At 42.3% G+C, this 23,431-nt stretch overlaps 1 protein-coding gene across 2 annotated transcripts in view; it reads left to right on the forward strand.

The window, feature by feature from the left end:
* tbc1d16 (TBC1 domain family, member 16) overlaps nucleotides 1-23,431 on the forward strand; it is a 181,786-nt gene that overhangs the window by 122,681 nt on the left and 35,674 nt on the right. For both annotated transcript variants that reach the window (XM_051936499.1, XM_028820023.2), the window contains 2 exons: nucleotides 2,509-2,657; nucleotides 20,888-21,022. In XM_051936499.1, the coding sequence (XP_051792459.1) occupies nucleotides 2,509-2,657; nucleotides 20,888-21,022 (284 nt within the window). The remainder of the gene's footprint in view (nucleotides 1-2,508; nucleotides 2,658-20,887; nucleotides 21,023-23,431) is intronic.

The raw sequence follows: 23,431 nt of genomic DNA on the forward strand, positions 1-23,431 counted from the left end.
CGAAAATGTAATAAAAATAATAATAATAATGCATTTTATTTAATAGGGCACTTTACATTAGCAGTAAATCTCAAAGTGCAACATAAAAAGTTTAAACAAAGGCAAAGCAAGATAAAAACAGAGATAAAACAACAATAATTATAGCATTCTTGTTAATAAGTTTTCCTAAATAGAAAAGTCCATCCATCCATCCATTATCCAACCCGCTATATCCCAACCACAGGGTCACGGGGGTCTGCTGGAGCCAATCCCAGCCAACACAGGGTGCCAGGCAGGAAACAAACCCTGGGCAGGGCGCCAGCCCACCGCAGGACACACACAAACACCTACACACCAAGCACACACTAGGAACAATTTAGAATCGCCAATGCACCTAACCTGCATGTCTTTGGACTGTGGGAGGAAACCCACGCAGACACGGGGAGAACATGCAAACTCCACGCAGGGAGGACCCTAGAAAAGTCTTTAGTTGTTTTTTAAAACAGCCCACCATCTGCTGTGCTCTCAGGCTCTCTGGTAGGACATTCCAGAGCCGTGGAGAAGCGACTGTAAAGGCTCGGTCTCCCATTGTATGAAGTTTGGTCACAGGTGGGTGAAGGCGGTGGGTATTTGTAAAGCGGAGGTTTCTCATAATGGATTGTAATATAAGGAGTTCCTTAAGATGTTGTGGAGCATTTCCATGGATACACCGGTGAGTAAGCAGACAGAGTTTGTATTCGATACGGAGATGGATAAGGGTTGCACGGCACTCATCTGTAAACAAGACTTTTTGAAAATTAATCTTCGTGTAGTTCTGGGCCCACTGCGGCCGTTTCTGCTTGTGAGCATTGGTTAGGGGTGGCCGAATAGAAGGTTTATGCATAACTTCAATCCTCTGGAGGATCCTGCTCCTTGATGTTCGCGGGACTCCAGAGGCACCAGCAGCTTCAAATACCTGTTTGCTGCTTTGCAATGGCATTTTAGCAGTTGCTCTCTTAATCTGATGTATTTGTCTGGCAGAAACCTTCCTCATTTCGCTTTTATCTGCACAAACCCGTGTGTGCTCTGAGTCAGCCACAAATCTTTTAACAGTACGATGATCATATATCTAAGGTGTTCATACCTTGTTCAAGGCATTCAACTATTTCAAGCTTTTGGGCAGCAGAGAGATCCTCTTTCTTTCCCATATTGCTTGAAAATGGTGGTCTGCTTAATAATGTGGCACATCCTTCTTTAGTAGTTTTTCCTTTAATTGGGCACACCTGGCAAACTAATTATCACAGGTGTCTGAGATTGATCTCAGTGATCAAAAGAGCCCTGAGACACAATACCATCCATGAGTTTAATTGAAAACAAAATATTTAATCTTTATGACACGTAAATACAATTTGCATAATAATTTGGAACGCGGTGTAAATGTAAATGTTGCAATCACATTGTTATAATGGAGCAGCCCACAAAATGGTGTTAGGTTTTGTAAAGCAACCATGAAACAGATCAGGATCTCTGCCCTCGCCTGCCCAGAGAACGCTTCACCAAAAGCAGCCTGACCTGCCAAATCCACAAGCAGGGTGCAGGCCTGCCCAGGCCTCAAATAAATGGGGAACAGGCTTATAATGTTCAAATATCTTTTAAATGTTTTAAAATGTATCAGAGAGGCTTATAATTGATAATTCCGCTGGGCGTGGTACATATGTATTCAGCATTCATAAACAGTATTGTATTTATTGATCATCGAAGGTGACAAAGAACTCTGTAACAAGAGGAAGGGAAAAGAAGAGTGGCAACATCTGCTGAGTGTCAGGCACATCACAGAGGGCGCTTAAGATGGACGAGTTGGCTCGTAGGAACAAGAACAAAAGAGAAATGGCTGCCGACAAATGACAAACTTGTGAAAGATGATACTTTACTAATGTGGTCACTGTGAAGCTGTTTTTTATTTGTCATGGAAATAACAAAAGAATGTGTCGTCAAAATGGAAAAGTACAGCTTGCTGTTTTTTGAGCCACCTTTATTTAAAAATTGAGGGTTAGTGCGTTTCATATAATCGTTATTACTGCACGGTTTGTGGTAGGGTAAGCATGTTTGGGACCAGTCAGTACTTGGATGGGAGACCATCTAGGAAAAAGCTTGGGTTGCTGCTGGAAGAGGTGTTGGTGAGGCCAGCAGGGGGGGTGCTTACCCCGTGGTTTGAATGTAGATCCAAACGCCCCAGGACAGTGACGAGGACACTGTGCTGTTGGCCAACCTGAAGATGCAGTGATGGAGCCGTCTGAGTAAAGACTCACTGGTACGCTAGGAAAAGGCACCGCTATTCTGTGTAGAAACTCCAGTACCGGCAAACTTCAAGGGGCTCACATTTCACTATTTTATGCTCAAACGTTGATCTTCAGTAGAATAACATCAATTATTATTATTATTATTATTATTATTATTTTATCAGAGATGTTCAGGCTGGTCACATCATCCTTCACTGCTAGTGCTTTGGTTAACACAGGCTCTAATCAGATGTTTGCTCTGTCTTGGTAGGCGATTTTCTTCGGTGGCATAGATCCATCCATTCGTGGAGAAGTGTGGCCCTTCCTGCTTCGCTACTACAACTGTGAATCGACGTCAAAGGAGCGAGAATCGCTGAGAGTGCAGAAACGTTTGGAGTACGAGGAGATCCAGCAAAGAAGGTAAGAAACGGAGATATTGAAGCCTGCCATGTTTAGTTCACCTCATGAGAAGGATTTAGGAGTCGCAGTGGACTCAACATCATCAACATCCAGACAGTGTTCAGTAGCCATTAAGAAGACTTACAGAATGTAATACAGGTTATATAGCGCCTTGATGTGTGGAGTACAAGTCCAAAGAGGTGATACTTAAGCTTTATAACGCACTGATGAGGCCTCATCTGGAGTACTGTGTGCAGTTTGGGTCTCCAGGATATAAAAAGGACATAGCAGCACTAGAAGAAGGTCCAGAGAAGAGCAAGTAGAGTCCAGGGTTACAGAGGATGACTTATGAGGAAAGATGAAAAGAGCTGAGCCTAACGCTTGCATTAAGTTTAGGTCTTCTTAAGTTTAAATACACAATGGGTGGTCTGAAAATCGAGAGTCCACCTTATGAGAAGGATTTAAGACTCATAGTGGACTCTAAGCTGTCAACATCCAGACAGTGATCAGAAGCCATTAAGAAGGAAAACAGAATGTCAGGTTATGTAGCACCTTGATATGTGGAGTGCAAGTCACAGGAGGTTCTGCTCAAGCTTTATAACACACTGGTGAGACCTCATCTGGAGTACCGAGTGCAGTTTTGGTCTCCAGGCTACAAAAAGGACATAACATCACTAGAGAGAGTTCAGAGAAGAGCGAGAAGGCTGATTCCAGGGCAACAGGGAATGAGTTATAAGGAAAGAGTAAAAGAGCTGAGCCTAAGACTTGCATTAAGTTTAGGTCTTGTTAGGTTTTACTTCACAATTGGAGGTCTGAAAGTCAAAAGTCCACCTTATGAGAAGGACTTAGGAGTTGTAGTGGACTCTACGCTATCAATGTCCAGACAGTGTTCAGAAGCCATTAAGAAGGCTAACAGTATGTCAGGTTATATAGCGCCTTGATGTGTGGAGTACAAGTCACAGGAGGTTCTGCTCAAGCTTTATAACACACTGGTGAGGCCTCATCTGGAGTCCTGGGTGCAGTTTTGGTCTCCAGGCTACAAAAAGGACATAGCAGCACTAGATGAAGTCAAAAGAAGAGCGACGAGGCTGATTCAGGGCTACAGGGAATGAGTTATGAAGAGCTTGAGACAATGCGGGTTCAGCTCCATGCTCCCACTTCCTTTTTGGGAGGTCCCTTGAACCCGTCACCGTCAGTAATGTAACCAGATGAGCTGGACAATGAGGACACCAAAAACGAAGCAAAGTGCAAACAGTGCTTTTATTAAAACAACAAAACTAGTGTCCAAATAAATAGTGCAGTGCAATCAAAATGTCCATAATCCATTAAAAACGAGTGAGATGTGGAGGTTAAAATCCAATAAATCAATCCAACTAAAACTGAGGTTAAAACACTGGCTGGAAGCAATCCCTTCTTTAAACAACCCGGTGCTTTCTTCAGCTGGCGGCTCCCCTGCTTCTCCCTGCACCAGGGGAGTCGCCCTACCTGCAGCTGCCTTCTCTTACTGGTCTGGTAGCTTCCCGATTTCTGGCTTTTTCAGCTCCTCCAGACCGAGACTTGGGTTCCCCAGAGACCAGGGTGCTCACACTGGGGCTTCCACCTCCCAAGCCTCCGACTCCCGTCTGCCTTCCAAGGACCTTCCAGTCACTCCTGCTCCTCTCAAGAGCTCAGCAGGAACGACCCAATTAATCTGCCCCCGGGTGCCGGCCAAACACCCCACTAGTTGCTCACTTCCCAGCTGCCTTCTGCTACCCACGCGCTTGCTCTTTCTGCTCGCTCACACCCACACTGGCTCTCAGTTTCCAGCTTCCCCTTCTTCCTCTTCTAACCTCCGTTCTCTCTTTCTCTTCTTTTCCCTCTTCACTCACGTTCCTACTATATATAAGGGGACGTGGCACAGGTGTGGTCGATTAGCAGTTCCCGGCCTCAATTATGGATACGGTCAATTCCTCACCTGTGCACTTAAGTGAGGAAACGCCCGCACCACATCACGTCTGAGAACCGCTCTGGCTACACTACCACGTCCCCTCTTTAAGCTGCGAGTGTGGCGATTATTTATTTAAAAGCTGGCCTTCTCTTTCTAAGCTGGGGACCCGCTATATCACGGAGATGAGCCTTTTACAGTTTCAGAGAGAAGAGATTAAGAGTGTACCGCTCCCCGAGCTGGCACGATTATAATATGCTCTGCCGTCTTAGAGCGGCAACAAAGAGAAAGGAAAAAAAATAAAGAAATGATCCGGGGTGCAAGCGACCAACACTACTTCCCTACTATACACCACCACAAGTAATAATAATAATACATTTTATTTATATAGCGCCTTTCCCATGCTCAAGGCACTTCACAGAGTTTATGAAAGAACGGCAGGGTATACAGTATATAGCATTGTACTAAACCAGATAAATAAATAAAGAAGAGTAAGACTAACAGACACCATAATTGATGGTCTCACACACACACAGGTTACATGAGCATCTTGACAAGGAGGTAAACTGAGAGAAGGGTAATAAAGTCAAGTAGAGCTAAAAGCCAAACTGAACAGATGAGTTTTGAATTGTTTTTAAAAGAATTCATGGAGTCAGCTGACCTGATTAATTTCGGTCAGTCATTCCAGAGTCTGGGCGCTATACAGCTGAAGGCCCTGCTGTCACCCATGGAGTGTAGATTAGTGTGGGGCACAACAAGATTGGCATAATCAGAGGACCTTAGTGGGCGGGCAGGCACATAGTGATGGAGAAGGTCACTGATGTAGTTTGGCGTAAGGTCGTTTAAGGCTTTGTAGGTTATTAGTAGAATTTTATATTCAATTCTGTAGGACACAGGGAGCCAGTGAAGGTGGAGCAGGATGGCTGTGATGTGCTCGCTGTTTCTGGTTCAAGTCAGGACTCTTGCAGCCGAGTTTTGAATAAGCTGGAGCTGTGATATAAGATTAGAAGGGGCACCTGCCAGTAGGGAATTACAATAATCGATGTGGGATGTGATAAAAGCATGGAGTTTCTCAGCATTAGAAAAGGAGAGGAAGGAGCGAACACGGGATACAGTGATCCCTCGCTATATCACGCTTCGCCTTTCGCGGCTTCACTCTATCGCGGATTTTATATGTAAGCATATTTAAATATATATCGCGGATTTTTTGCTGGTTCGCGGATTTCTGAGGACAATGGGTCTTTTAATTTCTGGTACACGCTTCCTCAGTTGGTTTGCCCAGTTGATTTCATACAAGGGACGCTATTGGCAGATGGCTGAGAAGCTACCCAACGTACTTTTCTCTCTCTCTTGCGCTGACTTTCTCTGATCCTGACGTAGGGGGTGTGAGCAGGGGGGCTGTTCGCACACCTAGACGATCCGGACGCTCGTCTAAAAATGCTGAAAGATTATCTTCACGTTGCTATCTTCTGTGCAGCTGCTTCCTGAAGCGACATGCTGCACGGTGCTTCGCATACTTAAAAGCTCGAAGGGCACGTATTGATTTTTGACTGTTTGTTTTTCTCTGTCTCTGTCTCTGTCTCTCTCTCTCTCTCTCTCTCCCTCTCCCTGCTCCTGACAGAGGGGGTGTGAGCTGCCGCCTTCAACAGCTTTGTGCCGCGGTGCTTCGCATACTTAAAAACCAAACAGCCCTATTGATTTGTTTGCTTTCCTCTGTCTTTCTGACAGACTCTGCTCCTGATGCGCACTCCTTTGAAGAGGAAGATATGTTTGCATTCTTTTAATTGTGAGACGGAACTGTCATCTCTGTCTTGTCATGGAGCACAGTTTAAACTTTTGAAAAAGAGACAAATGTTTGTTTGCAGTGTTTGAATAACGTTCCTGTCTCTCTACAACCTCCTGTGTTTCTGCGCAAATCTGTGACCCAAGCATGACAATATAAAAATAACCATTTAAACATATGGTTTCTACTTCGCGGATTTTCTTATTTCGCGGGTGGCTCTGGAACGCAACCCCCGCGATGGAGGAGGGATTACTGTATATGCTATGGAGGTGAAAGTAAGAAAGTTTCTTAACTCTTTGAGGGCAGAATATTTTTTCCAAAAAACAGTTTCTGAAAAGCCATGGTTTCACACAGAAATCAACATAAAACATCTGTTGCTGCATGCTGTGGCAGCCAACTTGACAAGAATGTGCTGCAGACTTGCTGCCAAGCTGTCTTCACGTGGCTGAGGCAGCAGCGATCACGGTTTCTACCTCTTATCACTGTTAAGTGGCACGCCTCCCTGGCGAACATTGCCATTGGCGTATCAGCTACATGAACCCGTTCAGCGCCATGGGGACCAGTCAACTGTAGCTGGAGCCTCACATTCATTTTCAATCACTTGTATCAAAATCATTGTCCGACAAGTCATAGTCCAGTTCAGAGATGATAGGCCAAACGTCGTCCACGCAGTAGTTTTGCTTTCTGCATTCACTTTGATCTCTCGCTAGATGTCAGTGCCATTTTTGCTGTTGTTTGCACCTTGCTACTCACGCAAGCACAGGAAATCTCGGTCAAACCAATGAAACTAACTTTCCTTCTAGCAACGAGAGTCCAGCTAAAACATAACAGTTGGTTTTGTCACAGTTTACAGTTGATTACCATTGTCAGCTCCTCCTTTTGACAAAAGTCGACATCAGCCCTGAAAGAGTTAATGTGATTTATGCGAGCGGAATAATAAGAAAGGGAGGATTCAAAAATGGCACCAAGATTCTTTGCAGTAGAGGCAGGTCTGATGAGATCACTACCAAGGTGGACTGGGAAGGAGCTCATTTTATTAAGTTGCACTTTAGTCCCAATTTGCAGGAGTTCAGATTTGTTGCAATTTAATTTTAAAGAGTTCTGCTCCATCCAGGTTTTAATTTCACTGAGGCAGGTTGTGAGTTGAGAAAGCTCTGATGAAGTTCCACTTTTAACACTGAAGTAGAGTTGAGTGTCGTCAGCATAAAAATGATAACCCAGACCAAAACTACAAATAATATGGCCAAGGGGAAGCATATAAATACAGAATAGAAGAGGGCCAAGGACGGAGCCCTGAGGAGCTCCTTGTGTGACTAGCGCTGAGCTGGATCTGCTGTTTCCAAGACTAACAAACTCTTGTCTATCAGTCAGATAGGACTTGAACCACTGGAGGGCAGTGCCAGAGACACTCAGCATCTTCTCCATTACAGAAACACACCAGCAAAGGCAAAGTTGAGTTACAGAAAAATTATTTTTATCCAGAAAATAAGATCTTGGACACAACTAATAAAACCCCTATATAGACAGTATCGCGCTGCAGCACTTCCCACCCCACACGATACACGGCACAAAACACTCCACCACATACACCACTCATACATACATAGGAGAAAGAGAAAAGAAAAATGTAATGCAATCAGAGTCCTTTAAATATTCACTGCTATTGATGAACATCTACAGTTTGTTATGGCGAATAACGCGCCGAGTCGTACCTCCTGTTCCGACACAGTCAGGCCCGTCAGGTCCTCTCCCCGAACGCCTTCCCTTCAGTCACAAGCAAATACTTCCTTCCAGAAATGAACCCGGGATCATCTGACTTTTCCCATGCAACTTTCCCTCTTCCTTTTTGTTATGGCGTCTGCCTCTCCCTTTGGTCTGGCGCTCTACTTCTTCTCCTCCTTCACACATTTGCATAAAGTTGGCTCCTCCCTGTACAGTCTGTTTGGCCCTCTACAATAAGCCAGGCGCTCCTCCCTTCCCCATATGCCATTGGCCGGCCTTACACATTCAGCCATCCTACCATTATGAGGAAAGGGGAGAGGTGGAAACTGCCAGTGACACACACACACACATATCCAGGATATCCATTACAAGAGGATGACGTGTCTTATTAACGTGAATCTCCGGTCCGCCGTCCTGTTTTTTCAGTTCCATCTGATCATATCAGGTGAAAACCATCTAGCATCTGAAATAAGAAGTGTAAACCAGTTCTCCACAGTACACTAAAGTCCACAGGACCTGAACTCACAGTGACTCACCACGAATTGTAAAGGTCCATCTAACTTATTTAAAAGCAATCAAACATTCCACATTTGTGGAGGTTCAGTAGGCCCGGTCTGAACCCTTTCCATCTCACTTCTATGCCTGCTTGGGATTTTCATCCTTTCCATCTTTGGGAAATCTGCTCTTGGTAGAAGGTGTAAGAGAGCTCCTTAGGAAATGGAAATCTTCATGTTCCTCAGAGTCTCCTATGCTCTCCGATGTCATAGACATAAGGGAGCCTTCATGTCCTTCTGATCATCTTCACTCACCCTGTGATATCTCTCACGTTTGCAGCTCGTCCAAAAAGTAGTAGAGACAGGCTGATGTTCAGTCCTGGAATCATCCTAGTCGCTCTTCTCTGGACTTTCTCAAGCATTGGTGGAGACCCTGTGTTTCTTTTCGTATGACGATGTAGCACAGCTATAACTCAAGGTGATTCTCCCAGAGTGACATGACGTTTAACATCTCCACGTGGACTGAGGCTGTCCAAAGTAAGCTTAGTTTTCTACCCTAACCCTCCAAAGCTATCACTCCCCAGAGGGCCTGAGGGACTGGCCAGCTCCAATTTATATTCTTCCTCTACAGAGGCTATCTCTATATCACATTTAGTACCGATGGGTCCTGTGTGGCCCATTGCCCAGTTCAATGTCAAGTGAAGACGACGATGAAGTGTCTGAACCCTCAATAAATAGAAGGTCTCTGAGACTGACTGCAGGTTATGAAGCGACACTCTGTGTTCCAGGGACATTGAAACAGAGATGATGATGAGAGAATACAAGATGCCGTTGTGATGGCCAGTTTGGTGGGGGAGAAGCAGAAATGCACAAGGAAGCTTTGTAGGGTGATGTGGTGGGTAATAGCACAGCAGTAGGTTGTTGTAGCACGTTTGGACCCAGTCAGTACTTGAATGGGAGACCATCTAGAAAAAAGCTTGGGTTGCTAGTGGAAGAGGTGTTGGTGAGGCTAGCAGGGAGCTCTTACCCTGAGGTCCGAGTGTAAACCCCAATGCCCCAGTGCAGTGACCGGGACACTGTGCTGTAAAAATGGCTCCGGTCTTTGGACGAGATGTAAAACTGAAGTGATGAGTCTCTGTGATCATTAAACATCCCTGGGCATCCTTTGTAAAGAGTAGGGGGTTCCCCAAGGTTATTATAGTTTTGCCTTTTTATATTAGTTTTTTATTTCTATATTTTTCCTGACCTTATTTGGAAATTCAGTTTAGTTTTAGTTTTCCTTCATCTTGTATTTTTAGTTTTAGTTTAGTTTTTATTTCACAGAGACATTTCTGTTTTATTTTTATATCTATTAGTTTCAGTTTTTAGTATTGGTAATTATGGCATGGAGCTCCTATGGAGTTTAGTTTTGTGTTACAATCAGACAGAACTGTACACTTAATGGTTTTAGATATTTGTTTAATGTTTGTAGAAGCGTACTACACTACTTGGTTTACTATATGGTTTTATTTTTGTCTGATAAAAGCAAGCATAATCAAAATCAAATACTGAATATGAACAATTTTACACAATTTTAGAATTTTTAAAATATTTTCAATGTCATTTGTGCTGAACAAATCTGTGCTGACTGTTGGCACTTTTTATCTTTTTCTTTTATTGCCCAAAATGGGCCAATTTCTAATGAAATTTAGGTGAATTTTACTCAAAATGTCTACAGTATATAACATATCTCGCTCCAAGACAATGTGCTTAAAATGAATGCATTCCATATTCCACTCAAAAATCTCCCATACTGGGCTTTGTTATTTTCTACCAGCCATACGGATCTCTGATTCCATCTCAGACATATACAATTTATAGACAGAAGTTTGCCACCTGCAGGAATCTACTGAGTTCTGACAGGTGTGATCATGAAAATCACAGAAAAGGACTTTTAGACTTGAATCAGTGTGCAGATCCCACCTAGCTGAATTGAAGGAAACAAAGAAAAACAAGCAGGTAGTGTGAAGGTTATTTACATTTATATAAATCCATCCAGGAGGTAGTGATGTCAGCTCTGAAACTGTAGAATTCTTCTTCCCATAAATTACATGCACTGTAACCACTATGGGGGGCTTGCCCAACCTGAAGATGCAGTGATGGAGCCGTATATAAGTAAAGATTCACTGGTACACTAGGAAAAGGTACTGATACTCTGTGTAGAAACTCCAGTATCGGTAGGTACCGGCAAACTTCAAGGGGTAGCCTTCATGTCCTTCTGATCATCTTCACTCGCCCTGTGACATCACTCAAGTTTGCAGCTCAACCAAATGGTAGTAGGGACCGGCTGATGTTCACTCCTGGAATCATCCTAGTCGCTCTTCTCTGGACTTTCCCTAGCATTGGTGGAGGCCCTGTGTTTCTTTTCGTATGACGATGTAGCACAGCTATAACTCCAGGTGGTTCTCCCAAAGTGACATCACGTTTAACATCTCCACATGGAATAAGGCTGACCGAGGTAAGCTTAGTTTTCTACCCTAACCCTCCAAAGCCATCACTCAACTAGAGGCCCAGAGGCACTGGCCAGCTCCAATTTGTATATCACCTTTGGTACTGATGGGTCCTGTGTAGCCCATTGCCAAGTTCAGTGTCAAGTGAAGACAACGGTGAAGCATCTGACCCCTCAATAAATTGAAGGCCTCTGGGACTGACTTTGAAAATGGCTGCGGGTTATGAAGTCACACTCTGTGTCCCAGGGACTTCGAAATAGAGATGATGATGAGAGAACACAAGATGGAGTTGTGATGGCGGGGGAGAAGCAGAAATGCACAAGGAGGCTCTGTGGGGCGATGTGGTGGGTAATAGCGCAGCAGGAGGGGTCGTTAATGAAGTATAAAAGACACTTGTTAGGCTGGCCCCCCTATTCACTTGAGGAGAAAGCTTTAAAAAAATGAGGCTTGGGTGGGCAGACTCGGCCCCTTTATGCAACGATAGGTGTGAGTGGAGGGGAAGTCAGTTGCTTACTAGCAGATACACACATGGTGGGTGCATTCGTGTACCATGGGACCCCGCTGTGCATTACATTACACTTCATCTGTGGTTAACAGGCTTTTTTTTTTCCAGTGTCATCTGAAAAAGTAGCTACAGTCTTGAATTACGTGGCTAGAAAAAGTACAGTGCAGCCTGACCCTCCGCGCCGCCACCCGCATCCTGGTCATGCACGTGAAAAAGATCAGAGGCAGGATACTGAGATAAAAGAGAAATGTTCAGGTCTTATAAGTACTGAAAAGAAACAACCAGAAAGACGTTAGGAAAACGTCATGGCTTGTGGGGGTCAAAATGCTTGGGGTGGTCCAGTGGTGCTGCGGTTAGACCTGCTGCCCTCCACATTCAGTGTGCTGGCTTTGAGTCCCATGCCAAGTCATTGACTTCATGGAGTCTGCATTTCCCCGGTGTTTGTTTTTATAGTGTCTTTCTGGGTACTTTGGTTTTCTTTCCACGTGCGCAAAGACATTTTGGTGGGTTCGGCTAATTAGTAAACCTAAACAGGCATCATTCTAGGCATAGATGTGCCACCTGATAAAGAGGATTAAATGCATTGCTGAATGTGTTTATGTTAGGTTTTCATGTCTTTGAAATGTTGATATGCTTTTTAATGTCACTTTGAATTAGTGAGAGGTTTATGCTGTATGTTCTCTTGATGTAGTGGAAACTAAAATTCCAAACTGAATTTCACATCTCTGGGCTAATAAAGTGATGTTGTCTTGTCTTCAAATTTCTTTTGCTTACCATGCCATTCCTTTGCTTGTTTGAGCAAATTCTTAACTCTTCTTATTTTGTGCTTGTCATCCTTGTACTCATCTTGTCTAGTGTTGTCTTATCTTGTCATGCCTCACCTCTTGTCTTAACATTTCCTTTTTCTTATCTTGTCATCCCTTTTCTTTGTCTTATCATCCTTGTGTTCATCTGTCTTGTCTTATCTTAACATTGTCATTGTGTATTCTTTTATGTTATCTTGTCTTGTCTCATCATCTCATCTTGTCTCATTTCGTCTCGCCTTGTCTTATCTTGTCTTACCATCTGGGGGCCTCATGTATAAACGGTGCATATGCACAAAAATGTTGCGTACGAACGTTTCCACGCTCAAATCGCGATGTATAAAACCTAAACTTGGCGTAAAGCCACGCACATTTCCACGGTAGCTCCAACCCTGGCGTACGCAAGTTCCCCGCTCGGTTTTGCAAACTGGCGGCACCCAGCATCAAAGCAGTGGTTTCCCTTTCTTTTTTAGATCCCCATCCCTGACTCGGCTTTATAAATACTGAAATTAACTGCATATTGTTTATTAGTTTAATGCATCTGATTGTAATTAACCAGTAACAATATAATGGTCCACAGAATGATCAAACTATGCTAAATACCACTCTCACTGCACCTTCTTCTTCTTTATCTTCTTTCAGCTGCTCCCATTAAGCGTTGCTGCAGCGGATCATATTTTTTCCATATTCCTCTCACTGCACCACTCGGAGTATTTATATCACTGTATCTGAGTGGGGAATCACAGATCTACAGCTGATCGGAAAGAGAATTATCGGTATACAGCATCAAGCACATGCTGCCTCAGCCATGTGCACAGTCTATTTGAACTGCTCTCATTTGACAAACACTTCAGAGCCTTTCCTGTACGGACCTCACGGTTTATAAACAGTTTCATCCCAAGAACTCAAAACGCACTCCATCAGTCCATCAAGTGCTCCTCGTGGAACTGTTGGTACTTATAAGTACAATTACCTCACTGTAAATTTGCGATACAGTTATAATATTGCACAACCTACGCCACTTTATAAAGCACATATTTACATATGATGACGATATCATTTTTAAGATGAAATGCAGCAAAATATGTTTATTATATTATACAGATAAAACTTTAACTTCATTTAAATAATCTATATTGTTAATAATTAAACATGTGAGGACACGGTGTCGCTGCGCTATCGAGGATCTAGCACTCCGTTCACGGTTTGTTCCTGCCTCGTGCTGTATTCTTGCTGGTGCTGGCGCGACACTGGAAAGATAGATGTATAGAATAATTAAACACGTACTACGAAGATATTTCAATGTTCCTTAAAAGTTTTCAAGAATCGGCGTTCTCAGCTTACAGATGGCTTAACGTCTATTACAGAGCGGATTGTGTGGCGATTGGGTATCTGGAGAAAGAAAAGTAAGGACAGGAATTTGGGGTTAGTACGTTTGAAAGAGACAGTACTGCTGCAATGAAGAATTTCATCGAAGGTCGCGCATGGCGCAGCAAGCATCTTGCGGGAGACATGAACAATCACTGAGCCACCGTGTTCCCATGTTTAATAACATGCTTTAACTTCTATCATCATGAAAATGATATCACGTATACATCTCAGTATTTTAATTATTCAGAGAGCTGTAATATTATGAATGTAATGGATTCTGTGTCCTGTCAGAGGAAGAGAAAGCCCGGAAGCACGTAGTGATTCACACACATAGAGCACATAGAAGATCAAATACAAAACAAAGCATTTAACGTGCTTATTTAGTTACAATGGGATTTGAGAAACTAGTAAATTAATGGATTTTAAGATGCAGTTTATGATGTTCTACTTTAATGACAAAATAAACTATGTGATTAAAGTGGAAATTTCGACATTAAAGTTGACATTTCGTGCTTTTTTCTGAATGTGTGCCTATTTTTTTTCTCTCTGTACCCTAATAAGCTTTCATATGACACTCAGACGGTGGGCTACGACTCACCTTTTCACAGCACCTTTGATATGTGACAACTTCTTTTTTATTTTGGGCACTGTGCACCTTTGTGAACTTGAGCTTTCGAGTTTCTCGGACACACTATGTCACTCGATCAACTTCCTTTTTTTGATTATATATCACTCTTTAAACCACATTTTTCTTTGCCTCCACTTGGTATTCGCTGAAATCCTTTTATTTTCCCTCGTGCTTTTGCCATTGTCTTTTCACAGAAGGCTGATCTTAAGGGCTATTTATATTGATTTGCATATTCAAAGAGGCGTAATTCTGTGAGGAGTTGGGGTGGGGCAGCAGGCGCGTGCATGTGCGTTACTTTTCACACTGACCGTGATTTATGTAGCAGAAGAACATGGAAGCTGGCATTCGCACACATTTATGCATCTGGATATTTTTTTGCATATGAACATTTCTGCTTTTGTGCTTACGCCATGTTATAGTGTGAGTTCTACACACAGCATTATACATGAGGCCCCTGTTCTCATCTCAACGAGTCTCATCTTGACTCACTTCATCTTATCTGCTCTTATCTTATCTCATCATAACTTATCTTATCCCATCTCATTTCATCTTACCTTATCTCACCTCGTCTCAGCTCACCTAGTCTTATCTTACCTTATGTTATCGTCTCATCTCGCCTTGTCTTGTCTCATCTCACCTTGTCTTGTCTTATGCTAGCTTTCCTGATCTTGTCTTGTTTTATCTTATCTCATCATATTGTTTCATCTTATCTTATCTTGTCTTGTCTTATCTCATCATCTCATCTTGTCTGATCTAGTCTCATCTTGTCTTGTCTTATCCTAGCTTTCCTGATCTTGTCTTGTTTTATCTTATCTCATCATCTTATCTTGTCTTATCTCATCATCTCATCTTGTCTTGCCTTATCTTGTCTTACCATCTGGTCTCATCTCAATGCGTTTCATTTCGACACACCTCATCTTATCTGCTCTTATCTTATCTTATCATAACTTATCTTATCCCATCTCATTTCATCTTACCTTATCTCACCTCGTCTCATCTCACCCAATCTTATCTTACCTTATGTTATCATCTCATCTTGCCGTTATCTTATTTTATCTCGTCTCATCTCATCTTGTCTTGTCTTATCCTAGCTTTCATGATCTTGTCTTGTTTTATCTCATCATCTCAACTCATCTCATCTTACCTTGTCTTATCTTGTCTTGCCTTGCCATCTCATCTCAATGCGTCTCATCTCAAACTCACCTTATCTTATCTGATCTTATCTCATCATAACGTATTTTGTTTTATCCCATCTCATCTCATATTACCTTATTTCATCATCTCATCTTATCTTATTGTCTCGTCTTCTTGTCTTGTCTTGTCTCACCTTACCTTGTCTTATCCTGCCTTAGGTTAGCTTAGCTTGCCTTACCTTGTCTTGTCATTCATTTTACTTCTCTTACCATCCCTTTGCTCTCGTTGTCTGCTGTGACTTGTCTTATCTTGTCTTGTCTTAACATTTACTTTGCTTATCTTGTCACTACTTTGCGTGCTTCCCTTTACTCATCTTGTGCAGTGTTTCCTTATCTTATACCTTTTTTCTGTGTACACATTCATTTTGCTTACTTTTCACTCAATTTACTTGTCTTATCATCCCTTTGCTGATCTTTTCTAGCATTGTCTCCTCTTATCTCGTGCTGTCTTCACATTCCTCTGCTTGTCTCATTGTCCTTTTGCTCATCTTCTTTAGGGTTGTCTTATCGTGCGTTATTTTGTCACGCGTTATCCTTTTTTTCCTTGGCATATCTTATCTTATATTTTTATCTTATATTAGCTTCCTTTATTTTGTGTTCTATTCTCTTGATGTGTTTTGTCTTGTCACATCATATCTTACCTTGTCTTGTCTTATGCTGCTGTTTCTTGCTCCCATTTTATTGTCTCCTGCGTTGTTTTGTCACATTAAGAAATTCCTAATACGTTGAGAGTTTCCATGATTGTTCCTCAATGAATACACTAACAAGTCAAGTATATTTGTTATTCAACATGTCTATCAATGTTCACCTTCAGCTGTACCGTGCATGAGCTACACGTTTGGTCTCTATATTTTAAGAAGGATGTAACAGCACTAGAGAATGTCAAGAGATGTGCAAGGTGACCAATCCCAGGAGTATAGGGTAAGAACAATGAGGAAGAAGTGAAGGCGTTTAAAGCTTTAAAGCTTAAATAAATGGTGATGAAGAGGAGACACAATATAAGTATTTGAAATTATGGAGAACTCAGTTTATTATCTTTAGATTGTGTTCTTACTTGAGTTTATATGTGGAACCTGTAGACTGATAATCTTCAAGAATATGTTATGAGACGCTTATCCACACACAATAATACATTTATGGTTGTAGTTGTTTAGAAGTTTGGTTTACATGTCGACCTTACAGACCTTCAATAATCAACTAACTGTTGTTTTTGCCAAGGAGGCTGAATGTCTTGTCCTTGAGTCCCCACAAGCTTAAGGAGCTGCCAGGTTATCTGAGAAGGAAGGAGTGCCACCTGCCTGCCGAAACAGTAAAATGAGAGAGCGCAAGGATGAAGCCTCTTTGTTAAGGGTACTGACACGTGCGTGTGGAGGAAGAAAAAGGAAACACTGGAATTGTTTGTATTCGAGTGTAGAAGTTGTGTTTGATTTCCACTAATGGTGCTCTTGGGGTACTTACATTTAAAAAGCTTCTACATTCCTAATGCGGTGCACACTGAGATAAACTCAGACACCTCCATGGATTCCCACTGCGATGGAAGTTCTCACTGAGGACCCATGGAAAGCTGGGTGCCATCTGAGTTTCCAGATTATCAGTGGAGCACAGAAACAATTGAGAAAGAGTTTGTTGGTTTGTTCCAGGAGGGATTGTCTAAGCTGTAAATGAAGATTAGAGGAGCAAGTGGGGCAGGTTGATGTGAAAATGATGAAGGGGTCACAGTAAGGCTGATACCAGTTTTCACTTGAGAACACAGGTGGGCACTAATGGTGAACACGAGTAGAAAATGTGTCAGAAAACGTTTCTTCTCACTGAGAATGGCACATTCTTGGAGGTGAATATCTAATGGTATATGTGAAAGTTGAACCTTGGGGGCTGACAGATGACAGATGAAACTGGGGTGAATGTTGACATGTTGGTCTTGTGTGTCTAAACAGATGCTTTTACTGTAGGAACATCATGTACTGTACAAACGACAGAAGTGATAGATAGATAGATAGATGGGTGTGTGGTAGTTTATTGATTCCCAAGTGATAATCTAGTGAACTATAGCACATTATAGCCACACACACTGGAGCCCATCTTGAGGTTTTCTGCTCTGTGTGTGTGTGTATGTGTGGTGTGTGTGTGTTTTCTTACATCCTGACATAAATGCAGGGAGTCTGAGACCATCAGAGTTATTTCCTGCCTTTCAGCTGTTGCTTTCTTACACAGCATTAAGGAGAGACTTAAATGTCCTTGCATCTGATAGACCGCAGCACAACATCTTCAATTGTAGAACAAACTACAAGGAAAAATGGATAAAAGACGATTAGTTAAATCCATTCCTCCATTTCCTAACCCGCCTATCCAAAGGTCAAACGGTTTAAAAATATGTAGACATTTGGGGAAAACAAGCCAAGTACAGAACAGCCTGTTCTGTTATGTGCACCTCCCGGCTGTTTCACAACCAGACATAACTGCTTTAGTGCTGTTGGTTACAATGGCCCTTCTCTGTCGAGAGATTAGACAGGACGTGCTGTCAAAGGACCGGCTAGATAGGTAGAGAGATCAGAAAGGTGCTAAATAAAACTGAGAGATACAGTAAATGGGCTCTATAATGATAAATAGAAGGAACACAACATAAAATAGGAAGAAGAGACCATATGACATATGAAAGGCACTGATTAAAATAGATAAAGGAACACTAAATGATAAACAGAAAAACACTGTATAAAACAGATAGATAGACAGATAGATAAAATTTGGTATAGTAGGCAGGATTAGATAGATAGATAGATAGATGTGAAAGGCACTATATAACTGATAGATAGAATTTGGTATAGTAGGCAGGATTAGATAGATAGATAGATAGATAGATAGATAGATAGATAGATAGATAGATAGATAGATAGATAGATAGATAGATAGATAGATAGATAGATAGATAGATAGATAGATGTGAAATGCACTATATAACTGATAGATAGATAAATGTGAAAGGCACTATATAACAGATAGAGAGATAGATAGATAGATAGATAGATAGATAGATAGATAGATAGATAGATAGATAGATAGATAGATAGATAGATAGATAGATAGATAGATGTGACAATTCACCTGTCCCAAGTGTAAGTTAGAACATAAAGTACAATGTATATTTTGCAAAACATTTTAAAAAGGTGAAAATTACTAACAACCCACACACAACCCATTTTGTCAGGTTAAAACATTTTTTGCACTTTTGGTTCATGAGCTTTTTATATTTTGAAAGTCTCTTTTTCAGTCTTTGGTTTATTATATATTAATTTGAATTTTATTTCTTTGGTAAAGATTTTAGTTTAGATTTTGTTTCATTGGTTAGTGTGCCATGTCGCTATTTTAGAAATCACTATGTATAGACAACGGGTTGCTGCCTCCTCCCCGATTCACGTCACAAAGCTTCACTAATAAATTACAATGCAGCACAGGAGCTTCTTTGTCAGAGATTCGGATTTTATCACTGAATCAGAACAGTTTGTTGATTTTGATTGAGATATTCTGGCTTCATCTCATAGCACTTTTGTCTTGACTTGTTTTGTTTGTCTTAGTACGTAGTAACACTAAAATATGATGAAATAATAATACTAAAACCAGCAACTAAAAAAAAACAATTATAAAAACAGGGCAAAATAAAGTAACACTTTAAAGGGGAACCAGAAAATGGGGTGGGGGGGGTCACAATGGGAAACTCAATCCTTAACCTCCTCTACGGTGTGAGTGTGCGACGGAGAGGCCTGAGTGCATTAATCCATTTAACAACAGGGGAACAGATTTAATTAGTGTGTTTGTTTTCACTGCATATTCTCTGGTGCCAGAAATAACATATGAGACCTGACGCAACTTGACGCAACTCTGGAAACACAGCCCGCTGGCTCTGCTTTCATTTTTAGCTCGAGTTCTTACATGAGCCTAAGAGAGAGTGGGAGCGGACTCATCTCTCGGGACACCAACTTTCCAACCTGTAAACAAAAAAATAGACCTGTGAGTTGAGAGAGCAGGTTTCTTTTATCTTTAAAACTGAAGACTATCTCTCTTTCAATTATATAGTGCCTTTCACATCTATCTGTCTATCTATCTATCTATTTATCTATCTGTTTCCTCTACCTACAGTATCTATTTCCATATATCATATAGTGCCTTGGCTGTGCCTGTATGTACATATTTATCCCTTCGTATGTCTTTTTATTTTATATAGTGCCTTTCATGTCATATCTATCTATCTATCTATCTATCTATCTATCTATCTATCTATCTATCTATCTATCTCTCTCTCTCTCTCTCTCTCTCTCTCTATGTATTATATGGTGCCCTTCATGTCTGTCTATCTATCTTCTGTCTGTGTCTGGGCCACACAAGGACACTCCCAGAGTTGTCCCTAAGCCATTCCTGTATCGTGTTTTTTGCCCTCCGGCACAATTGGACGTCCAGAGTGGGTTTCCATGAAGGATGTCTCTGTATTTTTGCTCCATTCAGCTTTCCCTCAGTCCTGTCTGCCGCCGCAACCACCCTTATGCTTCATGGACCATTGAAATGGTTTTGTGCAGGTGATGAGCTTTGCCCAGTTTCCTCCAGACACGATGCTAATCTTGGTTTCATCGAATCTTGTTTCCCTCCATCTGAGGGTCCTTCAGGTGCCTTTTTGCAAACTCCTAGCTGGCTTTAATTTGTTGTCCGCCTACTCTGCCGTAACGCCCAGATTATTGGAGTTTTGCAGTGGTGGTTGTCCTTCTGGGAGTTTCTCCGACCTCCACTCAGATTCAGAGTGTCCATTAGGTTGTTGATCTCCTGTCTTACCGAGGCCATTCTCTCCTGATTGTTGAGCTCGTTTAAGAGTCACAGTTGTTCTTCCAGTTCTTCCATTCTTGTATGTGGTCTTAGAACCCTTCAATGTGGAAGGCATTTTGTTGTAGTCTTTCCCAGAAGTGAGCCTTGACACAGTCCTCTCTCTTATACTCTGCAGGCAATTCCTTCCATCTGATGGCTTGGTTTTTGCTCAACTGTGGGATCTTCTCTAGACCTGCGTGTGCCTTTCCTAATCATCTGAATTGACCACAGGTGGACTCCAAACACCTCAATGATGACCTGAGTGGAAGCAAAGGGGCGGAGAACTTCTGTCAATGGGATCTTTAAATTACTAATCCAGTTTTCACTTTGTCTTTCCAGGGTATTGAATGTTGCTCAATGAAGGAAAAGATGAATTGAAATGATTTTAGATCACGGGAGGTCTCTCTAATCCTGTGGTGTTCCTCCTTTTTTATGAAGGTGGTGCACGTTGCTTGCATTGAGTTGCTTCTTCCTTTCTTTCTGATGCCTTTCAGGTTGTCCATGACTCCAGATGAGCACAAAATGTTTTGGAGGAACGTGCAGTTTACAGTAGATAAAGATGTGGTGAGGACCGACCGGAGCAATCAGTTCTTCAGAGGAGAAAACAACCCCAACGTGGAGATCATGAGGTAAACGAAACAGGAAACGGTTTTGAATTTGAGGAAGTTGCGAATATTCTTCCATTAACCCCCAGACAAGACAGCCAGATCGGAGAAAACGTAACACTCCGTTTCCCCCTTAACTGCGGCAGATTCTCCCACCGCGTTTTTTGAAAGTATGAAATTAAAACATGAAAAATCCATAAAATTGACTTAACCCACATGCCACTGGGCTGAACGGCGTGGAACCGCATCCAGCATGAAGGATCTCGTTGTCCACGGGTCCACCTTCTCCAACCTCTCGCTGTTAGTCATCGTATAGCATCTGTGGTGTAAACTCCATCCACGCTTGTGGATTTATTTTGCTTATTATGGCCCCGAAGTGCAAAGTGGCTGTGTTGGCGATAATCTTAAACCTAAAAGAAGGCATCAAGTCCTTCCTTCAAATGAAAAAATTTAAATTCTCGATTTACGAAAGGTTGTTATTGAAGGTAATGGCTGAGATTTGAAGGAAGCGGGTCTAACTGGGGAGGAGGTGCAGGGCCAACGTGTAGGGAGAAGGTTGACCAAGCACATCAACCCCACTTAGAAGTGCAGAAACATGAAGAGGAAGAAGAGGAAGATGGATAAGTGCTGAAGGGTAACTCCTTTACTAACAACATGAGATACCTACAGCTACATTCATGAGTAGAGTAACTCTCTGCCTATAACGTGGCTCTAGCGGATACGAGGGGACTGCTGTACTTTTCTTTTTTTGGTGTAAATTAACGAATCCCGAATATGAGGGTCACTTGATAAGGTTGGTAAAACTCTATGAGACGGCAGCGCAGTTCAGTTGGTGACATCACGGCTAGCGAGTGTCACTCTTCAAACTAGGACAGGGCAAATTTTGGCCTTAAACGACGTCTCGTTCACGTTCTACAGATGTTTGTAGCGATTTTTTTCTTTCCAAAAAACGTGGGTGTTTAACTTCTCAAATGACCCTCATACGTGAGCCAGGGCCGGATTAAGACATTTAGAGGACCTAAGTACTTCAAAGATTTTGGTGCCCACATATACGAGGGACGTTCAAAAAGTTGGCACACTTTTATATTTTCGTTGGAAACGGTGAAGGCGGGAGGGAGGAGTCTGAGAGGGTCATGTGACTTGTTCAGTCTGGCAAGCTGGCTGCCCTTGCAGTTTAGTATGAGAGTCGTCATCCTGTGGTGGCATGCCAAATTTAGAAATTGCACCAAAGAGGAGCAGCATTCTTTTTTTGTGGAGAAAAGGTGTGCCGGGAGCACAAATCCATCTCCGCAGGTGTGCCCAGTATGGGGATCAAGTTCTCTCTTGTAGAGTCGCCTATGCGTGGATTTAAATGTTCGAAAATGGCCGTAACTAGTGTGACGGATGCAGAGAGCGCTCCGGACGTCCAGCTACAGCCACGACCCCAAGGAATGGAGAAAGAACCCTGATGTGAAAGCAGTGGTGCATCAGAGACGACGCGCTCCACCGAAAACATTTTTCGCTGATGGCATTAAAAAGTTGGGAGAATTGCACCGCAAAGGAAGGTGACCATGTAAAAAAAAAAGTGATGTCGTTTGTTTTTGAAATTCTTAATAAATAGAGTTAAAGAACTTTTTGGACGTCCCTCGTATGTGAGCTACGCTCCCTCTCAGTGGACGACTGGATGGGACAGCCGACGTGACCAAAACAAGAATGATCCCGTGAGCCTCGGCGGACCTGTGACAGTTACCAGATTGCAGTTTTGTTGTATTCCCAATTTGAATATGCATCATTAGCCTTACAATTTTTAGTATTATACTAGGGGGGCATTGCCCCCTGCTTGCTTCGCTCGCCAACCCCCCCCCCCCCCCCGGCCTACCCTACGCGCCAGCCACTTCACGTCTCTGCCGCTTGCGTATGTGGATTTCACTTTCACCAAATAACCAATCTTTTGAGTCTCGCGGATAGGCCTCTTCATTTGGGAAGAAACACTGATGGCCACACGAATTAGACGATCTACAAGTCTCCGACTTAAAGTTTAAAGCCAAACAATATCTACATACTTCTGTCATATCACCTGTGTCCATATATTCGATCTCTTTTCGCTTTTATTGAATTTTGGAATTCCATCGTGACAACACAACGTATAACTGCCGTGAGTGAATATCGTTTCTTTCTCTCTACACGAACTGTGTCTGACAAGAGCATTCACACAAATGAGAGATGACTGAACCATGGGCGTGGCTATGTGGGCGGGGCTTTTCCAAATCTCTTTGCATAAGCTCTTGTCTCGCGGGATTTCACTTTCACCAAACAACCAATCCTTTAATTCTCGCGGATACGCCTCTTCACTGGGATGAAACACTACTTTTCCCCGATGACAACACGAATTAGACGATCTACAAGTCTCCGACTTTAAATCGGAACAATACATTTGATCTCTTTTCGCTGTTA

The sequence above is a fragment of the Erpetoichthys calabaricus genome, chromosome 14 (genome assembly GCF_900747795.2).
Source record: "Erpetoichthys calabaricus chromosome 14, fErpCal1.3, whole genome shotgun sequence".
NCBI lineage: Eukaryota > Metazoa > Chordata > Cladistia > Polypteriformes > Polypteridae > Erpetoichthys > Erpetoichthys calabaricus.